Below are 22,132 nucleotides of genomic sequence, written 5' to 3'. Positions count from 1 at the left end.
ATGGACAGCCTCTAAGTTTCTATAGAGAAACCAATTATGCAAATGGCTTATTTGGACAGAAGAAATCGTTGGACAAAGTTTAAATTTGGTCGTCTGGTAAAGTTGTTCAAAATGATTAGCTTAACAACATTTAAAAAAAGTATACCCAAGGTAGCAAACTTGATGAACAACAGTTTTAGCCACCATTATCTAACCATTTCCGGTCAGACAACGTTTAAAATAACTGATGTTCAACTTGTTTGCTAACTTGGCATACATCTCTTCAGGGTTCGGGGAAAGTTTTAAAAAATGTAGGATTTTTATGACCACCTTACTGCCCATAATCGCAAAAATGTTTCATGTGCAAAAACAGCAAGCTGAGAAAAACGCAAGGCAAGTTTGTCCCACACATAAGGCTACGTGTTGTTTTCACGAAAAAACAGGATTTCCTCCTGATTTCTAGAACAAAGTAATGAATCACTGCATCATTAACTCAAAAGTGATGAAAATGCATATGGGACATTTATGCGATCAGGACAGCTTAGTAGTGCTAAAAAACGAAGAATTTTGTACTATGCAAAAGTTACTTTGACGCGAACGCTCTAAAATCAAAACAAGATAATACGATGAAAGGTTTAAACAAATAATTTGTTTAGTGTTTACGTTTATTAAGCTCGATATCATGAGTCTCTGCGGAAGCTGTCCGTATTTTATTTTATTGCTGTGTCACTGCGCCTCGTAGCCTACCCAATTTTGTTATGCGTCGATCGGACGACCTTCACATTGATGAATTCAGCCGACTGTGTACCAAATTTCAGAAATTCAAACTCAATCTGAATGAGTTTTTCTCCAGCGGAGTACCCAATCAACAATAGCCAAATCAACAGCGTATCGTTTTCCCTTTCTTAACCTACCTTAGAAGGTGTTTAATGCAATGTTTTCAATCGAGTTTCCACCTCGGAACAGCCGCCTCCAATGCACTTGAAGAGAGACACGTGCCGAAGGTGGTACACCTGTTGCGTGGTAGCTTCTTGGTCTACCCACTAGTGTTTTAGCCCTCACGAAGTCCACGTTGAAATCAAACGAACAGGAATCATTAGCTTCCTGCATTTGCTACCGCAAATGTCTGTTGTTTTCCGACACGTAACACGGAAAATTTTCGGGCGCATTTTTGATGCCCAATGCACGCAAACATAAACAGCAATATGCACAAAACCACAAACGTAGCGTGAGTGTGTGTGTCTGATTGATATGTTACACATATTCGGCGTTGTTTTGGGCATGGCCAACATTTCCACGGTAGTTGTGTGGCGTGCGTGGGCTTCGCGGGGTTCGCAACGAAAGTGAGCGTTTTCCGCACATGTTTTATCGGTCACTTCGTGAAGATTCGCGTGCGGTAGCGTTGGCCAACGTCTGGAACGGTTTCTGATTTGGTTGGAATCGGCAGGCCGCAGCAACGGCCTTATCTGATGTGATTATGTAACGGAAGAAAAATCAACGAAAACGCATTCGCGATTCATCGCTGCAGTTCGTGACTGATTTTTAGCCGAGTTAACCGGTTTCGCATCTATGGGTTGATATTTAAATATACCGTCAGCAGGGGTGACGTTGTGGGTCTGGGGGATGAGATAGTCTGGGGGATGAGATTTTGCAGAAATGTGTATGATCCAATCTTACTCCTCGGATCCAATGTCGCCCCTGCTGACGGTAGTGTGTTTCAAAATATTTTGATGGTGCGTTGATTGAATTCATCACTCAATCTTAACGTAAGATGTCACACTGTCGTTGTTCTACATAATTTGCTTATTTTAAGGTTGCATCTTCCGTACACATACAATCACACTCTTATTAGTTGCAATAATTAAACCCATTTCTGCTCATTTGTATTTTTTCAACTGCACCTTGCGGCAATCACCAGAGGAAGAGGGGGTAATATTTACACCCTGTGGGAACTCACATTACACTGACCTACACAAAATGACAAAAATGACTGCGCAGGCTCAGGGGAAGAACGAAGTTTGGGGTCCTCAGAAACAGGTGCAAACTTTGGAGAAAAACCATTCGGCCCTGTCTAAATATTTTTGAAATTCAAAGTATCACGGAGAAAAAAGAGTTCCCAAAATCGTGAACAAGCGTTCATGAAAATGGGAACCTCGAACAAAGTGTTCAAATCCCATGGTACGAATTTGAAAAACGTACCATGGAATTTGAACACTTTGTTCGTGGTTCTCATTTTCATGAACGCTTGTTCACGATTTTGGGAACTCTTTTTTCTCCGTGTACACGTGTTTTTGTGGATCCAAACTCCATGCTTCCCCTCGAGCTTAGCCTGTGCTGAAATTTTGTTGGTCGATGCTATCATTGAGAAAAAAATCTTGCATAAACCATGTACACATTCCCAGATTTAATTTATCAAGGTTTTTTTTACTGTATATCCTTATGATCAAAATGTCGGATTTTTATGCCAAATTTTACAGCAATCTTATATTTAAACTCAGCAATTCCCCATGATAACAGCATGTCCGAGTTGTCCGATCGGGCTCAAAATTTTTCTGGGGGTTCATTATTTCACCCGTATTTTTTTGTTTGGCCATTAGGGTGATCTACGCCGTGTTAGGGTGGTCTCAAAAATTGCCACTTTCGTCGATTTTTGCAAAAACCACATTTTTCAAAAAATCATAACTCCACACCATTTCAACCGATTTTAGCTGTCTTGAGCGCAAAAGAAAGCGTTTTAAATAGGCTTTTAAGGAAAAATAGTTAAAAGTTCCAAATATCTAGCCTTAAATTTGAAATGGTCGAATGAAAACTTAAAATGCTGTTTTGAAGGTCTCGGGACCAAAGAGCTTTTATCTGAAAATATTTTTATCGGATTCCTCGGAAAATTTTACATAACATATCAAAAAATGGTAAGTAATGTTATCAATATTCCGAGATGCGATATTTTTTAAAATAAAAACCGTGTTTTGCGACGCGTCACGCAAAAAACGGGAAAAAACTACTTTTTTTACTAAAACTGCGATAACCTTAAAATTTAAGCGATGACCTACACTGAAACAAAAAAAAAGTACCAGATTCCTAAATTCTAGGATTTTTCCTCTTTTTCTTATTAAGTAATCCAAAAAACCCAATTACGAAATAAGGAAAGGAGCCAAAATTCCTAGTATTTAGGAATTTGGTACTTTTTTATTTATTTCAGTGTATACATTTTTGGGTAATAACATTTTTGTAATTGAAAAACGCAACTATCGGTACCCAAACATGCATAGGTCATCGCTTAAATTATGAAGTTATCACAGTTTTAGTAAAAAAAGTCGACTTTTTTCCTGTTTTCGTCATTTTCCGTTTTTGCGCGCGGCGTGTCGAAAGACAAGGTTTTTATTTTTAAAAAAATCGTATCTCGAAATATTGATAACATAACTTCACAATTTTTTTGAAAAGTTATGTAGAATTTTCCGAGGAATCCGATAAAAATATTTTTAGACATAGGCTCTTTGGTCCCGAGACCTTCAAAACAGCATTTTAAGTTTTCATTCGACCTTTTCAAATGTTTGGCTAGATATTTGAAACTTCACACTATTTTCCTTAAAAGCCTATCTAATACCCTTTCGTTTGCGTTCAAGACAGCTAAAATCGGTTGAAATGGTGCGGATCCATGATTTTTTTTTAAATGTGGTTTTTGCGTAGGTCACGTAGGTCAAAAGATACAGCGTGATCAAAACTGGTCTAAAACGTGTTTTTTGCTCTAAAATAACGTTGAAGACTAGTTTTGAGGACGCTGTATCTTTTTTAGAAGCAAGTTAGCACCATACTCTCTTGGGGAAAGTTGTAGAGCACCTTTTGGAGCAACCATATACGAGTTCGTTTTTGTTACGTGGATTTTATAAATATCAAAATACAAAAAATGGGGTTTCCCATACAAACTCCCATAGAAAATTGAATCGCGTTGCGCAAAGTGAGGGCTAAACCAATCGTTACCAAACTTTGGGGAGTTGTTTTGGACCCTACAAGGATCTGAAAAATAGCGGTGCTCACTAAATTTGAATAATTTTATTTTTTTTTCCATACAACCATTTTACGCAAAAAAAATAAAAAAAATATAAAAGATTAAATAACAAGCTATGTTCACAAACATTTGAATAAAAAAAGTGTTTTAAAGTGCATTTTACAACTGCCCAGTTGTTTTGCAATCATTAGTTTTCAAAATATACAATTATTGACGAGATTTTTTTCTCGCCGAAAAAAAACTTTTTGCGGTGCTGTACATTGTAATTCCACAAAAATAGAAAATATTTTTGATCGATCCCAGACATGCTAAAAATGATGTAAACACAGGAAAATGCATTTTCAATTGTTTTAAGTTGGTTAGAATTCTATTTCCTTTAAAATTTTGAATTTAAAAAAATATGTTTTTGCCCCCTGATTTTTCGAACCGATTTTGAAGGGGGGGAAACTTTGAAAAATATTTGTAACGGCATTGACTTTGAGTTTTTAAATGGGTTTTAACCCGTAATATCGGTGTGTTTTGGTATTTGGCAGTTTTCAGCCCCTTAACGATTTTAGCATTTTTCAAAAACCATGAGCTCATAGTCCGTGCTCCAGGGAACAGCTTTACCGAAGAGGGCGAAAAGATTCGTCCACTGAACCCTTAAAGTTGATGCTACCCTCGGGTTGTGCATGCGCAGTAATTTTTGGTCAATTTATGTAGGTCAGAGTAATAACTAGCGCCTACGAGCTACTTCAAAACCAATTTTGACTTGAAACAAAATGATTTCTCCACCGATAAAAGTCACTCCGTTTGGAATTAGGAGTGGTCCATTAGTGTTATTATGATGTAAAAACCGCACGTATCAACCGGTAATGAATTCTTACCTTGGTTTAAAAACCTATAGGAATGAACCACAGTGACTTGAGCAGCAGCTAGCCAGTTAAAATTATAACTTCGCCATGGCACTGGAAACTGGTACCTACTCAGTTCAATGTCACCGCGCGTTGCACTTGTTACGTGGGCCTTTCCAATCCTTAACGAATGTTGAATTACGTTGTTATGTAAGCTTCGATTTTGGAATAAAAAGTATTTTATATTTTCAAGGTTTCATTCAGTGGACATTTTTCTTTCTCAAGAAGAGGTAAAGTAATACTGTGGCAATGCTATCGACAATCACTTTCATAAGAAAATATTACTTTGAGGCAACCCAGAGTTGAGAAATGATAAAATATTGCTCACCCCTTCAAGCCGAGCCAATGTTGACCACCACGATAACCTATCGATTGCTCCATTTTGGGTTAATTTTCTTTAGTAAATTCATTTTCGCGCAAGTTTACCGCTTTGATTGCGGCTAACCGATGTAATTTCGAAGCGATCGTATGATTATGGGCAATGGAATTTCGCCACTTTCTGGCTCGATTCGGTCGTAACGGAGGCCACCTCGAGGGGCTTGCCGATGATAGCTCTGAAGCCGCGTGTCTTCCACAACTTAGTTTTACATGCAAATCTTTCAACTTGCCGCTGCATCCATCAGCTACTGGTTTACACGGGCACTGGTGCAGTCGAACAATGTACTCGTTTGCAAAATCATGTGGCAAGGTGTGGAAATGATGTACATTTATACTTGTGGAGTTCAGCAGGCTGTTAAAATCAGAGATGCGAGAAACGAATAATAAGCGTCACACCTACCATATAAACAAATATTTTGTTGTAATTAAGGAACAAACAAAAAAACACAGATTGAAATGATTTTTATCGACTCAATTAATCTATAATGGAGTCGTAAATTTTATGCTTTTGATGAACTATTTTTTTTTTCGATTGCTTGAATCCTTTTGGTAAAAAAAAGTGGTTTGTAAACGAAAAAAATAAATATAAAAAAATCAATAAGACCACTATAAAAAATGTACCTGATTTTGAACTGATCACGAAATTGAAAAAAAAAAAAATGGTGAAGGAAACATAACCTGAAGTTTTTTTTTCTTTAACAAGATATCACACCTACGTGCAAAATTTGACGATTGACTGCATCAGGTCAAGGGCACCTAACTTGTTATTTTTAGGATGCCCTGGTTAGAAATTGTTAAACGTCAGAAACTTTTTGCTTTCCTTCTAAAAAAATAACAATTCAAACCTTTTCAACGTGTTGGAAACAGGTTAGATAATATCAGAGGATTATTGTTATGGTTTGATTTGCGAGCAATTTCGCAGTTGTTCAGTAACGCGAAAAGGGTGAAAGTTGCTCTTCTCCGCCAAAAAAATAAGATGTACAGTTAGAGGTTCGCAAATTATTGATTCAGATTCGGTAAGTCTGAAACAGGAATGAATCGAACCTGTTGTAAAAGATGTGAAAACTGGGCCTCGAAACTGTTGATCTCAGTTTTTTGCTCGGGTGCTGATTTTTTTACGATGTTTGTCTTTTCAGTTGACATTGTCGAAGCTCATGATTGAGCTTATATTTGAACAGAAGTAAATCCTTTTATTACTTTAGCACTGATATTTTAACATGGATGTTACTAAATCAATAGGCAAATCATTCGATGATGTGATAGTTTTATGTTGGATTTGGTTGTTTCCGAGTTACATATTCTTCCTTGCAACTTTGGAGAGCTACTTAAAAAATCAAAAAGTCACACAAAAATAGTGATGTTTAGCACTCTATTACTGTTCCGTGGGACATAGCATTTTTGTTTGTCTAACCTTTAAAGGTGATGTGTCCAGTTTATGACTGTCGCTGGACATTTAATAGAGTTTTAAAGCATGATAAATCTAACTTTACTTGTACTTACATAAATCTAACCTCATTCCCAAAACTTTTCATACAAGCTCAGTGCACTTGAACTCGACAGTAAAATTTCAAGTGCAACTTTTCTCACTTATTCCATTGCGTTTCATAGTTGCGCAAAAAAAAAAAAACTTCAAACGATCATCAGTCACTCAATCGTGGAGATCTTGAACCTAACCGTCCATGTGGAAAACTATAATGTCGGTGTACGCAAAAACGTCTCCACTTATGGCCGGGAGCTACTCGGTACGTCAATCTGGATGACACCATGGTTAGCAAGTTCACGCGTATCACCGGTCTTCAGAAATTACCGTCAGCCATGAGTCAAAGCTCTGTGGTAATCGGCCGTCCAGCGGAGCAAGTGTGCCGGTAACGAGTTCAAGTGCACAGCTGATTTTAATCCGCCCCGTACTCTCTGTGGTCGGCTGTTGGTCCCCCTCGTTTGCCTTTGGCGGGCCTTTGGTTGGCAATTGATCAGATAGTCACGCTTCATCGGGTATCCAAAGGCCATTACTTGGCGGGTGGTTGGTGACCATGGTTGACGGTGGGCGAGGGCGACATTTCATAAGAGGTGGAGGTGGGACAATTAAAATCCATTTGCACTTTAATTATACTAATATTTGGAGCACTTAGCTGCATAATCGCTTGCGGCTACATTGAAAGAATACAAGGTTATGTCATGATTTATGTGACAGGTTTGTGTTCGCAAGATCAATTTCCTACAACTGTCCATACATGCAACTGTCCATACATGCATAGTCGACTCAGAATCGAAAACTGAACAAATGTCTGTGTGTGTGTGTATGTGTGTGCGTATTCCCCTTGGTGCTCAAAATTCTTGCCAAGTTTTCTCGGCACTGGCTGATCCGATTTTGGTCAAACAAGTTGCATTCGATCCGGTTTGGTGCCCCATACTGCACTATTGAATTGTTTGAAGATCCAATAAGTAGTTTAAAAGTCACGTATAAAAAAGTGTCACTTATCTATATGAAAACTATGTCCGGATTCATCTTCCGACCCATCGTTGGTTATGTAATCAAAAGACCTTTCCAATGAGTCCAAAACATTGAAGATCTGGCAACCCTGTCTCAAGTCATGATCACTTAAGTGATATTTTTGTACATTTTTGATGCCGGATCTCACTTAAATGTATGTAAACTATGTCCGGATCCATCATCCGACCTAAAGTGCCTAATAGAAAGTGGGGACACGAGTAACTGAGAACCCAGCGATTTTCTGTCAAAAAATTGAGCACCTCCAAGATCTTACACATAAGGTGCTTACAACCTCTCCTTCGTCCATAGGATTTGTCAAAAAATGAACACCTTCTATTCAAACGCTTGGTAAAATTTGAGTGACCAACTGTGAGTGGTATTGCATTTTGAGTGCCTTGTCCCCACTTTCTATTAGGCATTTTAATCCGACCCATCGTTGGTTAGGCAATTGAAAGGCCTTTCCAATGAGTCCAAAACATTGAAGATCTGGCAACCCTGTCTCGAGTTATGACCACTTAAGTGATATTTATGTACTTTTTTGAAACCGGATCTCATTTATATGCATGTAAACTATGTCCGGATCCATCATCCAACCTATCGTTGGTTATTAAATTGAAAGGCCTTTCCAAAGAGTCCAAAACATTGAAGATCTGGCAACCCTGTCTCGAGTTATGACCACTTAAGTGATATTTATGAACTTTTCTGAAGCCGGATCTCACTTAAATGTATGTAAATTATGTCTATATCCATCATCCGACCAATCGTTGGTTAGGTAATTGAGAGACCTTTCCAACGAGTCCACAACATTGAAGATCTGGCATCCCTGTCTCGAGTTATGACCACTTAAGTGATATTTATGTACTTTTTTGAAGCCGGATCTCAATTAAATGTATGCAAACGATGTCCGGATCCATCACCCAACCCATCGTTGGTTAGGTAATTGAGAGACCTTTCCAAAGAGTCCAAAACATTGAAGTTCTGGCAACCCTGTCTCAAGATATGACCACTTAAGTGATATTTGTGTACTTTTTTGATGCCGGATCTCACTTAAATGTATGTAAGCTATGTCCGGATCCATCATCCGACCCATCGTTGGTTAGGTAATCAAAAGATTTTTCCAATGAGTCCAAAACATTGAAGTTCTAGCAACCCTGTCTCGAGATATGACCACTTAAGTGATATTTATGTACATTTTTGAAGCCGGATCTCACTTAAATGTATGTAAGCTATGTCCGGATCCATAATCCGACCCATCGTTGGTTAGGTTATCAAAAGACCTTTCCAATGAGTCCAAAATATTGAAGTTCTGGCAACCCTGTCTCAAGATATGACCACTTAAGTGATATTTGTGTACTTTTTTGATGCCGGATCTCACTTAAATGTATGTAAGCTATGTCCGGATCCATCATCCGACCCATCGTTGGTTAGGTATTCAAAAGATTTTTCCAATGAGTCCAAAACATTGAAGTTCTAGCAACCCTGTCTCGAGATATGACCACTTAAGTGATATTTATGTACATTTTTGAAGCCGGATCTCACTTAAATGTATGTAAGCTATGTCCGGATCCATCATCCGACCCATCGTTGGTTAGGTAATTGAGAGACCATTCCAAAGAGTCCAAAACATTGAAGTTCTGGCAACCCTGTCTCAAGATATGACCACTTAAGTGATATTTGTGTACTTTTTTGATGCCGGATCTCACTTAAATGTATGTAAGCTATGTCCGGATCCATCATCCGACCCATCGTTGGTTAGGTAATGAGTTTTTTCCTACGAGTCCAAAACATTGAAGATCTGGCAACGCTCAGTTTCAAGTTTTGACCGCTTAAGTGACATTTGTGTATTTTTTTATTGAGAAATATATGGAATTTGTGTCCAAACCCATCATAACACCAAATGTTGGTCAAAAGTGAGGAAGGCACCAACCACAGAGGTGGATTAAGTTAGTTTTTTTAGTTATTTAGATGAAAAGACTTATTTTATCATAAAGTTTCGAGTGGTTCCTTGCCCTCGAGATGAGCCTGCTCAGAAATTTTGGTGGTCGGTGTTATAATTATTAACCATGAAACGGGCGTGAAACATAAATTATCGTGTCAAGTTAAAACAATTTACGCAGCTAAGCTTCAGTTACACGCAAACAAACCAAAAAGCAGCTGAACAAGGTGTGAATAATTGAATTGGAAATGGAGTCCTAAATCCCATACATTCAAATGTTAACCTCATTTAGAAAATTAATAAACAGATGCAGGATTAATGATATGCATTTTACATTCACCCAACAACTAAGTTTGAGGTTCAGCAGTTAAATGATTGATTCCTCAAAATTACATTCCAGCTCAGTCTAGGCTGAACTACCATAAATGTGCTTAGTCATTTGGAAAGACCAAGCTGCAACCTTCGGAGTTTCGCGTTCAAATTTATTAATATTGCCAAATTTAACTCGCTAACCATACCAAAAGAGCCTTTCAACCTCTCGATTTGCCTAGTCATACTAGCCGCGTTGGTTTGTTTAATTTTCAATTTGTTCCCTTTTGCAATATTTTGACTGTGCTGACGGAGCGAGTAAACGAATAAGCCATCAACGCTCCAAGGTCGTCCGTTTTAACGGGATGAATGACGCAGGTTTACGTCACGTCAACACAAACGATTTATCATATTTGTGAAATTAAGCTCACGCGACCTCGTCCTTTCTGTCAACGTTTCAGAACCCAGCCCCAGAAGACGGCCTGTCAGGCCATGAAGGAGAATCGATGCTGTTGGACGCGAGGCAAAGTTCTCGGAGGCTCGTCGGTGCTCAACACGATGCTGTACGTCCGCGGCAACAAGCGCGACTTTGACCTGTGGCACGCGCTCGGAAATCCGGGCTGGAGCTACGAGGAGGTGCTGCCGTACTTTAGAAAGTCCGAGGATCAGCGGAATCCCTACCTGGCGCGGAACAAGAGACAACACGCAACAGGTAAAACTCAATTCTTGTTTTGTGTTACTGAAATTAACCTAATATTACATTTTTAGGTGGTCTCATGCAAGTGCAGGATGTGCCCTACCTCACGCCACTGGGAGTTTCCTTCCTCCAAGCGGGAGAAGAGATGGGTTACGATATCGTGGACGTGAACGGCGAGCAGCAGACCGGATTCGCGTTCTTCCAGTTTACGATGCGACGTGGGACGAGATGCAGTTCGTCCAAGGCCTTCCTGAGACCGGTCAGAAACCGCAAAAATCTGCACGTAGCTTTGTTCGCCCACGTCACCCGTGTCATTATGGACGCCGAAAATAAGCGCGCCTTGGGCGTTGAGTTCATACGGGACGGCAAGAAGCACGAGGTTTACGCGACGAGGGAGGTCATCTTATCGGCCGGGGCCATCGGATCGCCACATTTGCTGATGCTGTCCGGTATTGGTCCGAGAGAGAATCTGGAACAAGTTGGAATTCCCGTGGTTCATGACCTGCCCGGGGTGGGACAAAACTTGCAAGATCATATCGCCGTTGGTGGTTTGGTATTCCGCGTGGATCAGCCAATCTCTGTGATCATGAACCGGTTGGTGAATTTGAATTCGGCTATTCGATACGCAGTCACGGAAGATGGTCCACTGACCAGCAGTATTGGGTTGGAAGCAGTCGGTTTCATCAACACGAAGTATGCAAATCAAACGGACGACTGGCCAGATATCGAGTTCATGTTGACTAGCGCCTCGACACCCTCGGACGGGGGAGATCAGATCAAGAAAGCTCACGGATTGAAGGACGAATTTTACGATTACATGTTCAGCGAAATCAACAATCAGGACGTGTTTGGAGTCTTCCCCATGATGTTGCGTCCCAAAAGTCGTGGATTCATCCGACTGCAATCGAAAAATCCTCTACGTTACCCATTATTATACCACAATTATCTCACCCACCCCGATGACGTTGGTGTCCTCCGCGAAGGAGTGAAGGCAGCTATCGCCTTCGGGGAAACTCAAGCAATGAAACGCTTTGGAGCAAGATTTCACAGCAAGCAAGTTCCCAACTGCAAACATTTACCGGAATTCACCGATGAGTACTGGGATTGCGCCATTCGCCAGTACACCATGACGATCTACCACATGTCGGGAACCGCCAAAATGGGTCAACGGTCGGATCCGTACGCCGTCGTGGACCACAAACTGCGCGTTCACGGAGTGAAAGGTTTGCGTGTGATTGACGCCAGTATTATGCCAAGAATAACCAGCGGTAACATCAACGCCCCCGTCATCATGATCGGAGAAAAGGGTGCCGACCTGGTTAAAGAACTGTGGCTGCCAAAAGGTTACTACAGCAGAAGAGGGAAGCGAGAGCGAGACCCCCAGGAAAACGTTACCAGCACCGATTCTAGCCTAACAAATGTTACCTCCTCCGATAGCTAAGTGTTGGAGATTCTAAGTAGAGTATAACGCAAACAGCAAACAAACCAAAATGCCACTGCTATTGTTAGGTTTTTTCGTTTCATTTTTTGTTCATTTAGTTAAGAAAGTTAAGGAAAATTGTTGCCCACACTCATGTCCGCCCAGCGAATCATTGTACATAATATCGAGGTAGCTTAAGAGTTAAGGGGTAATCGTGCATCCTTGCTTAAGTTTGCATTACGATGTTGCAAACAAAGTATGAGAGGATCTTAATTTTATCACATAAAATGACTGACTATTTAAGTTAGTAGCACTACGTAACATTTTTTTAGTTTTGTAGACAAAATTTTCTAATTGATTGAGGTGATGAATAAATAAATAAAAACTAAACCAGTGGAGAGTACTTTAAATGTTCGATCACATCCCGTAATCAAACTGTACATTTTGCCAAATTCAAAGGCTAATATGAAACATATTTTGCTCTTTCGTCCAACCTTGTCCAACCTTTTTTTAGAAATTTGTTTTTTTTTTTCAAAATAAATTGACAGGGTCAAATGGGTTTTCTCTAATGTATGAACAGAGCAATCGTGCGCTTGTGCAGACTCGATAAACCAACCTTACTCCCAATATAAATGTTAACCCTTTAACGCCGTTCGTGGTTACGAATTTCATAAACGCTTCCTCACGAAATTGGGACCTGATTTTTCTCCGTGTACTTTCGGGTAAGGCGTTATTGTCAAAACGGCTAAAAAATCAAATCAAATTATTCGCTCTACAGCATTGCCTAGGCGTTCTCGATTGCAAGATTCCTACTCGAAACTAAGTGTCCGAATGCTTGATTGTTGAGGCAATTGCTAATCTCTTTTTACACCTAAGGTTCCATCCACCCCGGAATTTTGAACTGACGACCTTTGGATTGTGAGTCCAACTGCCTACCAGCGACTTCACCGAGACAGGACCCAGGGATACGACTCCTACACCTGCATTGAGCTAACGACCTAACCCTATAGGTTAGACCGGGGCCAACATTTACTTCCCCGCCCGACGGAAGGCGTGGTCAGACAAATCTCGTCTCGAAAAATGCCACCGGGACCGTCTGGGATCGAACCCAAGCCGACTGGGTGAGAGGCCACTTCGCTTACCCCTACACCACTGTCCCGGACGGCTAATATACTCTAAAATTACCAGAAAGTGACATTTTTTGCGCTTGTAAAAAAAAAATCGTGCGTAAAAGAGCTGGAACGATTTTTGATTGCAAAAAGCAAAAAAGAATCGTCCCGGTTGGTTGAGTTATGCCAGAGAGCCAGCGAGTTGAAGTTACCGTTCCACTTTTTTTTGGAGGCTTCGGCGTCCGTGTAAGGTGGACAATTGTTGGGCGTTCCAGTGTTAAAATTTCTAACTTTGTAGCGTTCAAATTTTTGTCTAGCAAAAATAAGCAAGATTAACACACAATTTAAGTTAAGACATGAATCATTTCAACCTGCCATTTTATATAAAGATTTCAGTATGCCAGCACACCGTGCATCACAAAGCTTCGCGGGTATCGATGTTATAGCAAAGCTCAAGGTAAGTCAGTAACGCAGCGTGTTGCGGAACTTTGAGCTTTGGCCAGCGAAAGCGTCTGCCTCTCCACGCCAGAGCTTTTATAGCAACTCACTCTGGGATTGTTGTTGGAAAAGTTGATTTTTTTTAAATGCATGTGAATTAGTTATTGCAGATTTATTAAAATTACAATACGTTTTGTTCTAATTAGATTTATTCTGACTGGTTGATGATTACAATTTTAGATGCAAAATCTTTGAACTAGACCACTTTTTTTGATCAAGCTCAAATTTGGTGGAGCTGTTGGAACAATTAAAACAAGCAAGTATCCAAATTTTCATCTAAGCCCATCTCATCCTTTTTGGCAACACCCCAAAGTTTCACCTTTTTCGCTAAAATTGAATAAAAAACCTCAATTTTCAAACTGCGATACCTCTTGGACCACAAGTCGTATATGGTTGTTCGTGGACACATTTTAAAGAAATTTGTTGCTTAATGTTCACATTGAAATTTCGGCATTTTCGGCATTTTCCGGCATTTTCCTTCCTCGAAAACTTTTAAGTTATCTAACAAAACTTTTTTTTACTTGAATCATTATAAATAAAATCAGTCCTGCCTTTCTTCTAGCATCAAAAAAAGGATTCAGGTACGATATTTTCAAAATATCTAGATTTGTCTGAGATAAATAATATAGGTGTTTTAAATATTTTTGTATTTCGTAATTTAAATATTGCTGTATCTAGAAGCCGTTGCATCGTATCAAAAAGTGGTCAAAGACAAACTTGTAGGAAATTTGACGGGCTTTCGGAAAAAGATACACTGAAAGAAAAAAGCACTCCACTTTTATGAGATTTATTGATTTTTAAGTTTAAAAGTAAAATTTAAAGGTGAGCCCACGATTTTTTTTCGTTCAAAATTTTTGTGAAAATAGCCTAAGATGTTACAAAAAGACTCACGAAAAATGCAGAATGGAGCAACTCACCTAAAAAAATACAAAAATCATTTACTGAAACTGTTTTTTTCAAAAGTGCTCTAAACGTCAAAATTTTGAAAAACCAAACACGAGAGCCGATTCTCCAGACAAATTTTACATAAAAGTCTCCATATTGACAATTTTCCTAAGTCGAATCCTTGTGAAGTTACAACGGTTTTAAAAATAAAAATGTTGAAAAAATGGGTTTTTGATGATTTTTGGCAATTTCTATATGACAGACTTGATTTTTCAGTCTCGAAAATATTTTTACCGGAAAGCTCGTCCAATTTCCTATAAGTCTGTCTTTGACCACATTTCAATTGGATGAATGGTCTTACAGATATAAGCTAGTTTACTATCCAGGTTACTACACTACACTGAAAAAATATTATGTTTTCAGTTATGAGCAATGTAATTAGCTTATATCTGTAAGCCCATTCATCCAATTGAAATGTGGTTAAAGACAAACTTATAGGAAATTGGACGAGCTTTCCGGTAAAAATATTTTCGAGACTGAAAAATCAAGTCTGTCCTATAGAAATTGCCAAAAACCATAAAAAACCCAATTTTTTCAACATTTTTATTTTTAAAACCGTTGTAACTTCACAAGGATTCGACTTAGGACAATGGTCAATATGGAGACTTTTATGTAAAATTGTCTGGAGAATCGACTCTCGTGTTCGGTTTTGAAAATGTTGACGTTTGGAGCACTTTGAAAAAAAAAAAAAACAGTTTCAGTAAATGATTTTTTTTTTTTAGGTGAGTTGCTCCATCCTGCATTCAAATTCAAAAACTCACCTTCAAATTTGACTTTTAAACTTAAAAATCAATAAATCTCATGAAAGTGGATTGCTTTTTTCTTTCAGTGCATTTTGCTCGGAAAGCCCGTCAAATTTCCTACAAGTTTGTCTTTGACCACTTTTTGATACGATGCAACGGCTTCGAGATACAGCAAAATTGAAATACAAAAATATTTAAAACACTTACGCCCTTCTCAAATGTCATTATCGAGTGTAACTGGCCCCATATACACAAAAATGGCTTTTATAGGCCTAGGATAACATGTCTACAAAGTTTCATTGAAATCGGAGAGGGTCGGGTACAACCGATTCCCTATTTGACATGGAATTGCTCTTTGGTTTTTTTAAAATTGTCGATGTTTATTGTCGCAAAAAGTTTTTTTTCGCTAAAATTTTTGTATTCGTCAAATCTTACATTTTTTGAAAAGTAATGATTGCAAAACAACTGAACTAGTGTAAAATTAATTTTAAAACACTTTTTCCATGCAAATGTTGAAAACAATGCTTGTTATTTCAATATTTATATTTTTTATCCCCAAGATAATGCTGCCAAAAACCTAAACGAACGAACAAAATCTTTCTCTAAATAAGAAGGCAAAATGAACAGCAAAGTACTCGATTTTTCAAAACAAGGACTTATCGGTTCTATTAGGGGTTCTTTAAAACTCTTCAATTTGCATTGGAATGGATGGAAATTGCTCCCAAATTTGCGAGTTGACCTCAAGCCTGATCAAAAGTATAGTTCAGGTTAATTTCCACATTTTTTTTGGAAAGGTCCTACAAGCTATTGTGTTTTATATGTTTATAATAGGACCTATTAAAAAAAACTCTAGATTTGATGATTAAGATGCGTAAAAGAAAAGTTCTGAGATTTCAATAATTTTTTTTGATTTCTCAAAAAAATGTGTAATCTATTTTTCTCACTTGAATTTGGACCAAACTTTGGAAAAAATATTACCATTATAAATAAAATCAGTCCTTTAGATTAGATTAGATTAGATTAGATTAGATTCGATTAGATTAGATTAGATTAGATTAGATTAGATTAGATTAGATTAGATTAGATTAGATTAGATTAGATTAGATTAAGTTAGATTAGATTAAGTTAGATTAGATTAGATTAGATTAGATTAGATTAGATTAGATTAGATTAGATTAGATTAGATTAGATTAGATTAGATTAGATTAGATTAGATTAGATTAGATTAGATTAGATTAGATCAGATTAAATTACTACCTGGATAGCCAGGCTTCAGATCAAAGATGCCTCGTAGTTTGAATTTAAATTGTAACAGTTTTTCTTAAACTTCAAAACAATACAAACTCAGCGTGTGAAATTGGCAATCAAAGCAATAAAAAAAGACGCCAATAAACGTAAAAAAAGGAAGCGGCATGTGCACACAGGGGAACGCATGAAAACGGTTCGAATCGTTAACCAAAAAACGCAATCCTGCGTTGCACAACCAAAGGCCATGCACCACCCGCTTGCAGGTGAGATTGCATTTCCTTAATTCAACCCCGTGGGTGGGTTTCGCTTGCCTGCTGTCTTTCTTTGCCCAAGTTCAATGTTTCTGTACAGTGGCGTACAGTTATGTCACACGACGACAGTGTTGCTCGATGTTAAGCATCTGTAGTTTGGTTTTTTATTGTGCGAAAAATTTCAATCGAATGGTACATTAAAGTGGGTTGAGTTGAGCGGTGGATTTATTTGCTATGCGAACCTACTTTTCGAGCTGCGCTGAGTGCGATGACCGAAATCTGCAAGTTGCACTTCGTAGGTGCTTATCTGTTATTTTTGATTAAAAACGACGGAGAACCGCGCAAAAGAGCGGCATTATGGCAATCTGGGCCGCTCATCTCGCTTGGCCAAATTGCAAAACATCACTCACTCTGGACAATGTTTTCGTTCAAGTCCCAAGTATCAAGAGAAATGGAGATGTGTCCATTAACACATCTGTGACGTAATGCGTCAAAAAGACCAACAGTTGCATTATGTCGGGTACCCCAAAAACTCACATACGACGTGAATGTGTGTTTGTAGACTTTAGGTGTCTGTGTGTGCAAACAATCCGCGCGATAAAGGCAGGCAGGCGCTAACAAAACAGTTTCATCTTGCCTCTTCGGATCGTTGAACAGGAGCATCAACGTGACCGAAGCCGCCGCTGCTGCTGTTTGATTGCGTTGGAGTTTTCGGCCGTTTCGCCGACATCGCGCCTCGTATAGGTACATGCCGCCATTTGCTTCTACTGGCTTTGTTTTTGTTCGAGTGGTTTGCAATTCGTTGCATTTCGACAGTTCAGCAACCAACTGACCGCGTTCGTGGCATTACTTGTAACATAATTGTTCTCATACGATTAGAGGCTCAAACAATATCAACGAAGCTTGAGGTAGTCAACAACTCAAGGTCAATTGCGATGTAAATCGTTAGGAAATTGAAACTTTACTTAAGCCACCTTTTGATGACGGATAGCTTGCAATCTGTCCAAAGCAATCAACGACACTCTTCGTCGAGTGGTGGGGCTTGTAATGCACTTCTTCTGAGCATGTGTAATCCAATCTACTCGACGGTTGAGCAACACTTTTTTCCTGTTCCTAACCCATGCCAGCTAACGTACCATCTCATCGACAGCACTCGGTCTGCAAAACACTTTGCTCACGCGTTGAAAGCTAATACACGTTGCATAATTATGATCTTTAAAGTTTATTGAATGCACTTGACAGAAGTGCACGGAAGCTTGAAAGGTTAAGATGGTTGGTTGCAGGTTTGCAGATTTGTGCATGAGAAAGGCACGTCGCTGAACGCTAAACGATAAACCCATTCAAGTCTAACAAATGGAAAACTCTTGGTCTTGACTCCATTTCTTCGTGTGAGCAAGTTATGATTCAATTAACATCAAATGGAGCGGGAAATAGCTTTTTTACACACAATCCAAGTGGCTGTCAAGACCTCGACACTGAACTTGTGAAGCATCAACGCGAATACTTCACCTAGTACGAGAGATTCCCACATCAAACTCGACAACAAAGTATAAGAAAGCAACCTATTAACACCACAAATTGCTACTAAAAGGTGAAGCCATTGTTCAAAGCTGCTTCATATTCCCCCCATTCAACCCACCTTTCAACCTGCGTACAAACTAGTGTGCACTATTGGCCGCCTAAACTAAATTGCCCCATAAACACGCAGAACAAATATCATAATTAAATGTGCCCTCGATGAAGCGCGCGCGAAAATTGCGATTCGGGTGGCAAGATCCACGAAAAAACTAAACATCGACGAATTGCAGCACGTAATCGATTTGGTTGCCGTTGCGATACATTTGCTTTCGCAGAGATTTGGCTGATTTCACCCAAATTCGACGATGCAGTGTTCTTAAAATCTTCAAAAATTCAGAGTTTCATATTCAGAAATCCCTTAAATCTTCTTAATGATCATAAATTATCAATTAACTTCGTACCATTTGTAATGTACGGAAACAATCCAACACCCAAAAAAAGGCAAACCACACATTTTAGCCCCAATTTGTAGCCTGCTTCCCGCAGGCCTAAATGGCAACATAACTTAATGACGTACAATTAAAAAGATTCGAGCTCACGAGGCGCAATTCATTCGCGCTTTTTGGCGCATCGCAGAGTACAAATTACTTAGTTTGCTACATTTCATGCTCGCGACGGCGATGAATTGCGCTCAGTAGGTACCCAGGCCAGGTTGAACGATTACAGATTTGGCCACAATAAACCAGGCTAAAGCCATTACTTCAGCATCAGCATCCACTTGATCGACCGAGGATAAAACGTTGCACAAATTATCGTGCGCGAGAGAAACCTTTTTTCTTTTTTTGGAACCTTTCGATGTGCACACTTGATTTTTGGCGTGAAAGAATTCGATGCGCTTCAAAAGTGGTACAGCAAATTTGGAAATATATTTGTCGAGCATCTAGAAATCTTATCCATTGGTAACAATTTCGAGCGTTTTGCACCATTCGACAAATTTGAACAAAGTTGGAATTGAACCTTCTACAATATCTTAGTAAGTATAAATAGGAAAAGAACACCCCAGTTGTGTTGGTCCGAGCCGGGATCTACCGCTTACGAGGCGGAAGCGTTACCACTGAGCTACGTGGCTCGGTCATAAGTATCTTACATTTAGACCATTTTGAGCGGGACCTGCGCCACCTGCTGCCAAAATCCTGGAGCGATATTTCCCCCATACATTTTTGCGATTTTTCTCATACAAACTTCAATCATCAACAGCGACCCATAAAAACCTTTACCAATGTTGCTCAAATTGGCACAGATTCTTATTTTTACCGAAGAAATCGAGCCAGCGGGTATCTCTAATGTCCATTTTTGCTGATTGTCACCCTTACGTACATGAAAAAAACGGAATAAATAACCTTTTGAAAACTATCACAAGATTTATAGCTATACATTTTGAAAACTAATGTTACATCTTCTAAGTAAGAAATTGTCATAAAGAATTCTCATACTCTGTTACTTGTCTGTCATAAGTCATTCTCTAACTCTGCTTTGTGACATTTCGTAATTATAGCAAACTATTAAATCTTATAAAATTTAATCGACAACTGATTCTAAGCAGTTCTCTCAGATTTGGGTCATTCGATTTTTTTTGTATTTTTTAATCCGACTGAAATTTTTTTGGTGCCCTCGGTATGCCCAAAGAAGCCATTTTGCATCATTAGTTTGTCCATATAATTTTCCATACAAATTTGGCAGCTGTACAAAAATGATGTATGAAAATTCAAAAATCTGTATGTTTTGAAAGAATTTTTTGATCGATTTGGTGTCATGGGCAAAGTTGTAGGTATGGATGAGGACTACACTGAAAAAAAAAAGATTCATGGTAAACAAAATTTTGGTTATTTATTTAACTTTTTTTCACTAAAACTTGATTTGCAAAAAAACACAATTTTATTTTTTTTTATTTTTTGATATGTTTTAGGGGACATTAAATGCCAACTTTTCAGAAATTTGCAGGTTGTGCAAAAAATCTTTGACCGAGTTATGAATTTTTTTAATCAATACAGATTTTTTCCACAAATCAAAATATTGGCCGCAAAAATTTTTCAAGTTCATTTTTCGATGTAAAATCAAATTTTCATTCAAAAAGTACTTCAGTGAAATTTTGATAAAGTGCATCGTTTTCAAGTTATAGCAATTTCTATGCAACTCTTTTAAAAATAGTCGCAGTTTTTCATTTTTTATAAATTAGTGCACATGTTTGCCCACTTTTGAAAGAATATTTTTGAAAAGCTGAGAAAATTCTCTATATTTTGCTTTTTTGAACTTTGTTGATACGACCCTTAGTTGCTGAGATGCAAGTGTTTAAAAACAGGATAATTGATGTTTTCTAAGTCCCACAAAAAAAACCCATCATTTTCTAATGTCTATATCTCAGCAATTAATGGTCCGATTTACAATGTTAAAATATGAAACATTCGTGAAATTTTCCGATCTTTCCGAAAAAAATGTTTTAATTTTTTTTAACCAAGACAAATATTTTAAGAGGGCGTAATATTGAATTTTTTGCCCATTTAAAATGTAAGTCTTGATTTTAAAATTTTGAAAATATTGTTTTCGAAAAGATCGGAAAATTTCACGAATGTTTCATATTTTAACATTGTAAATCGGACCATTAGTTGCTGAGATATCGAAATTAGAAAATGGTGGGTTGTTTTGGTGAGACTTAAAAAACATCAATTTTCCTGTTTTAAAACCTTTGCATGGCAATATCTCAGCGACTAAGGGTTTCAACAAAGTTCAAAAAAGCAAAATATAGAGAATTTTCTCAGCTTTTCTAAAATATTGCTTTTCAAAAGTGGGCAAAAATGTGCACTAATTTTAAAAAAAAATGAAAAACTGCGACTATTTTCAAAAAGTTACTTAAAAATGGCTTTAACTTGAAAACGTTGCACTTTATCAAAATTTCACTAAAGTATTTTTTGAATGAAAATTTGATTTTACATCGAAAAATTAAGTTGAAAAATTTTTGCGACCAATATTTCCTTTTTTTAACAGTATTGATTAAAAAAATTCATAACTCGGTCAAGGATTTTGGCAAAAAAAGTTGGCATTTGATATCCTGTTGTTTTGTCATCATTAATTTCCAAAATATCTAAGTATTGACGAAATTTTTTTGCGAAAAATATTTTTTTTGCGGTGCTGTACATTGGAATTTCATAAAATTCAAAACATTTTTAAACAAGCCCAAACATGCTAAATATGATTATTAATGCAGAAAAATGCATTTTAGATTGTTTTCAGTTGATTAGACTTCTATATGCATGGAAATTTTGAAGTTTTTTGGAAAAATATTTTTTTCGCCCCCTGATTTTTCAGACCAATTTTGAAGGGGGGCCACATAAACTTTGAAAAATATTTGCAACGGCCTAAAACATGTAAAAAAAATAATAAAAAAACAAAAAAGTGTTTTTTTTGGAAATCAAGTTTTAGTGACAAAAAGTTAAATAAAAAATCACCAATTTTTTTTTACCGTGTATCATTTTGTCAGTGTAGTCCATATCCATACCTGCAACTGTGAACTTGTATGGACAGCTGCCAAATTTGTATGGAAAATTATTTGGACAAACTAATGATGCAAAAGGGCTTCTTTGGGCATACCGAAAGCACCACAAAAATTACAGCCGGATTAAAAAAAACAAAAATTAAAATTCTAAAAAAATACCG

General features: G+C 37.9%; 2 protein-coding genes across 7 annotated transcripts in view; one reads left to right on the top strand and one right to left on the bottom strand.

Annotated features, from left to right (window-relative positions):
* The window catches only part of LOC120425937 (glucose dehydrogenase [FAD, quinone]-like), a 22,268-nt gene extending 9,755 nt beyond the window's left edge, over positions 1–12,513 (top strand). Inside the window, exons 3-4 of the mRNA XM_039590568.2 lie at positions 10,454–10,704; positions 10,761–12,513. Of these exons, the coding sequence (XP_039446502.1) occupies positions 10,454–10,704; positions 10,761–12,130 (1,621 nt within the window). The 3' untranslated portion in view covers positions 12,131–12,513. The remainder of the gene's footprint in view (positions 1–10,453; positions 10,705–10,760) is intronic.
* Positions 1–22,132, bottom strand: part of LOC120425934 (flotillin-2) — a 367,849-nt gene that overhangs the window by 79,510 nt on the left and 266,207 nt on the right. The gene's annotated exons all lie outside the window — the stretch shown is intronic.

The sequence above is a fragment of the Culex pipiens genome, chromosome 3 (genome assembly GCF_016801865.2).
Source record: "Culex pipiens pallens isolate TS chromosome 3, TS_CPP_V2, whole genome shotgun sequence".
Lineage (NCBI taxonomy): Eukaryota > Metazoa > Arthropoda > Insecta > Diptera > Culicidae > Culex > Culex pipiens.
The sequence above is the reverse complement of the archived record's forward strand: the minus strand, read 5'-3'. Positions and strand labels throughout refer to the sequence as shown.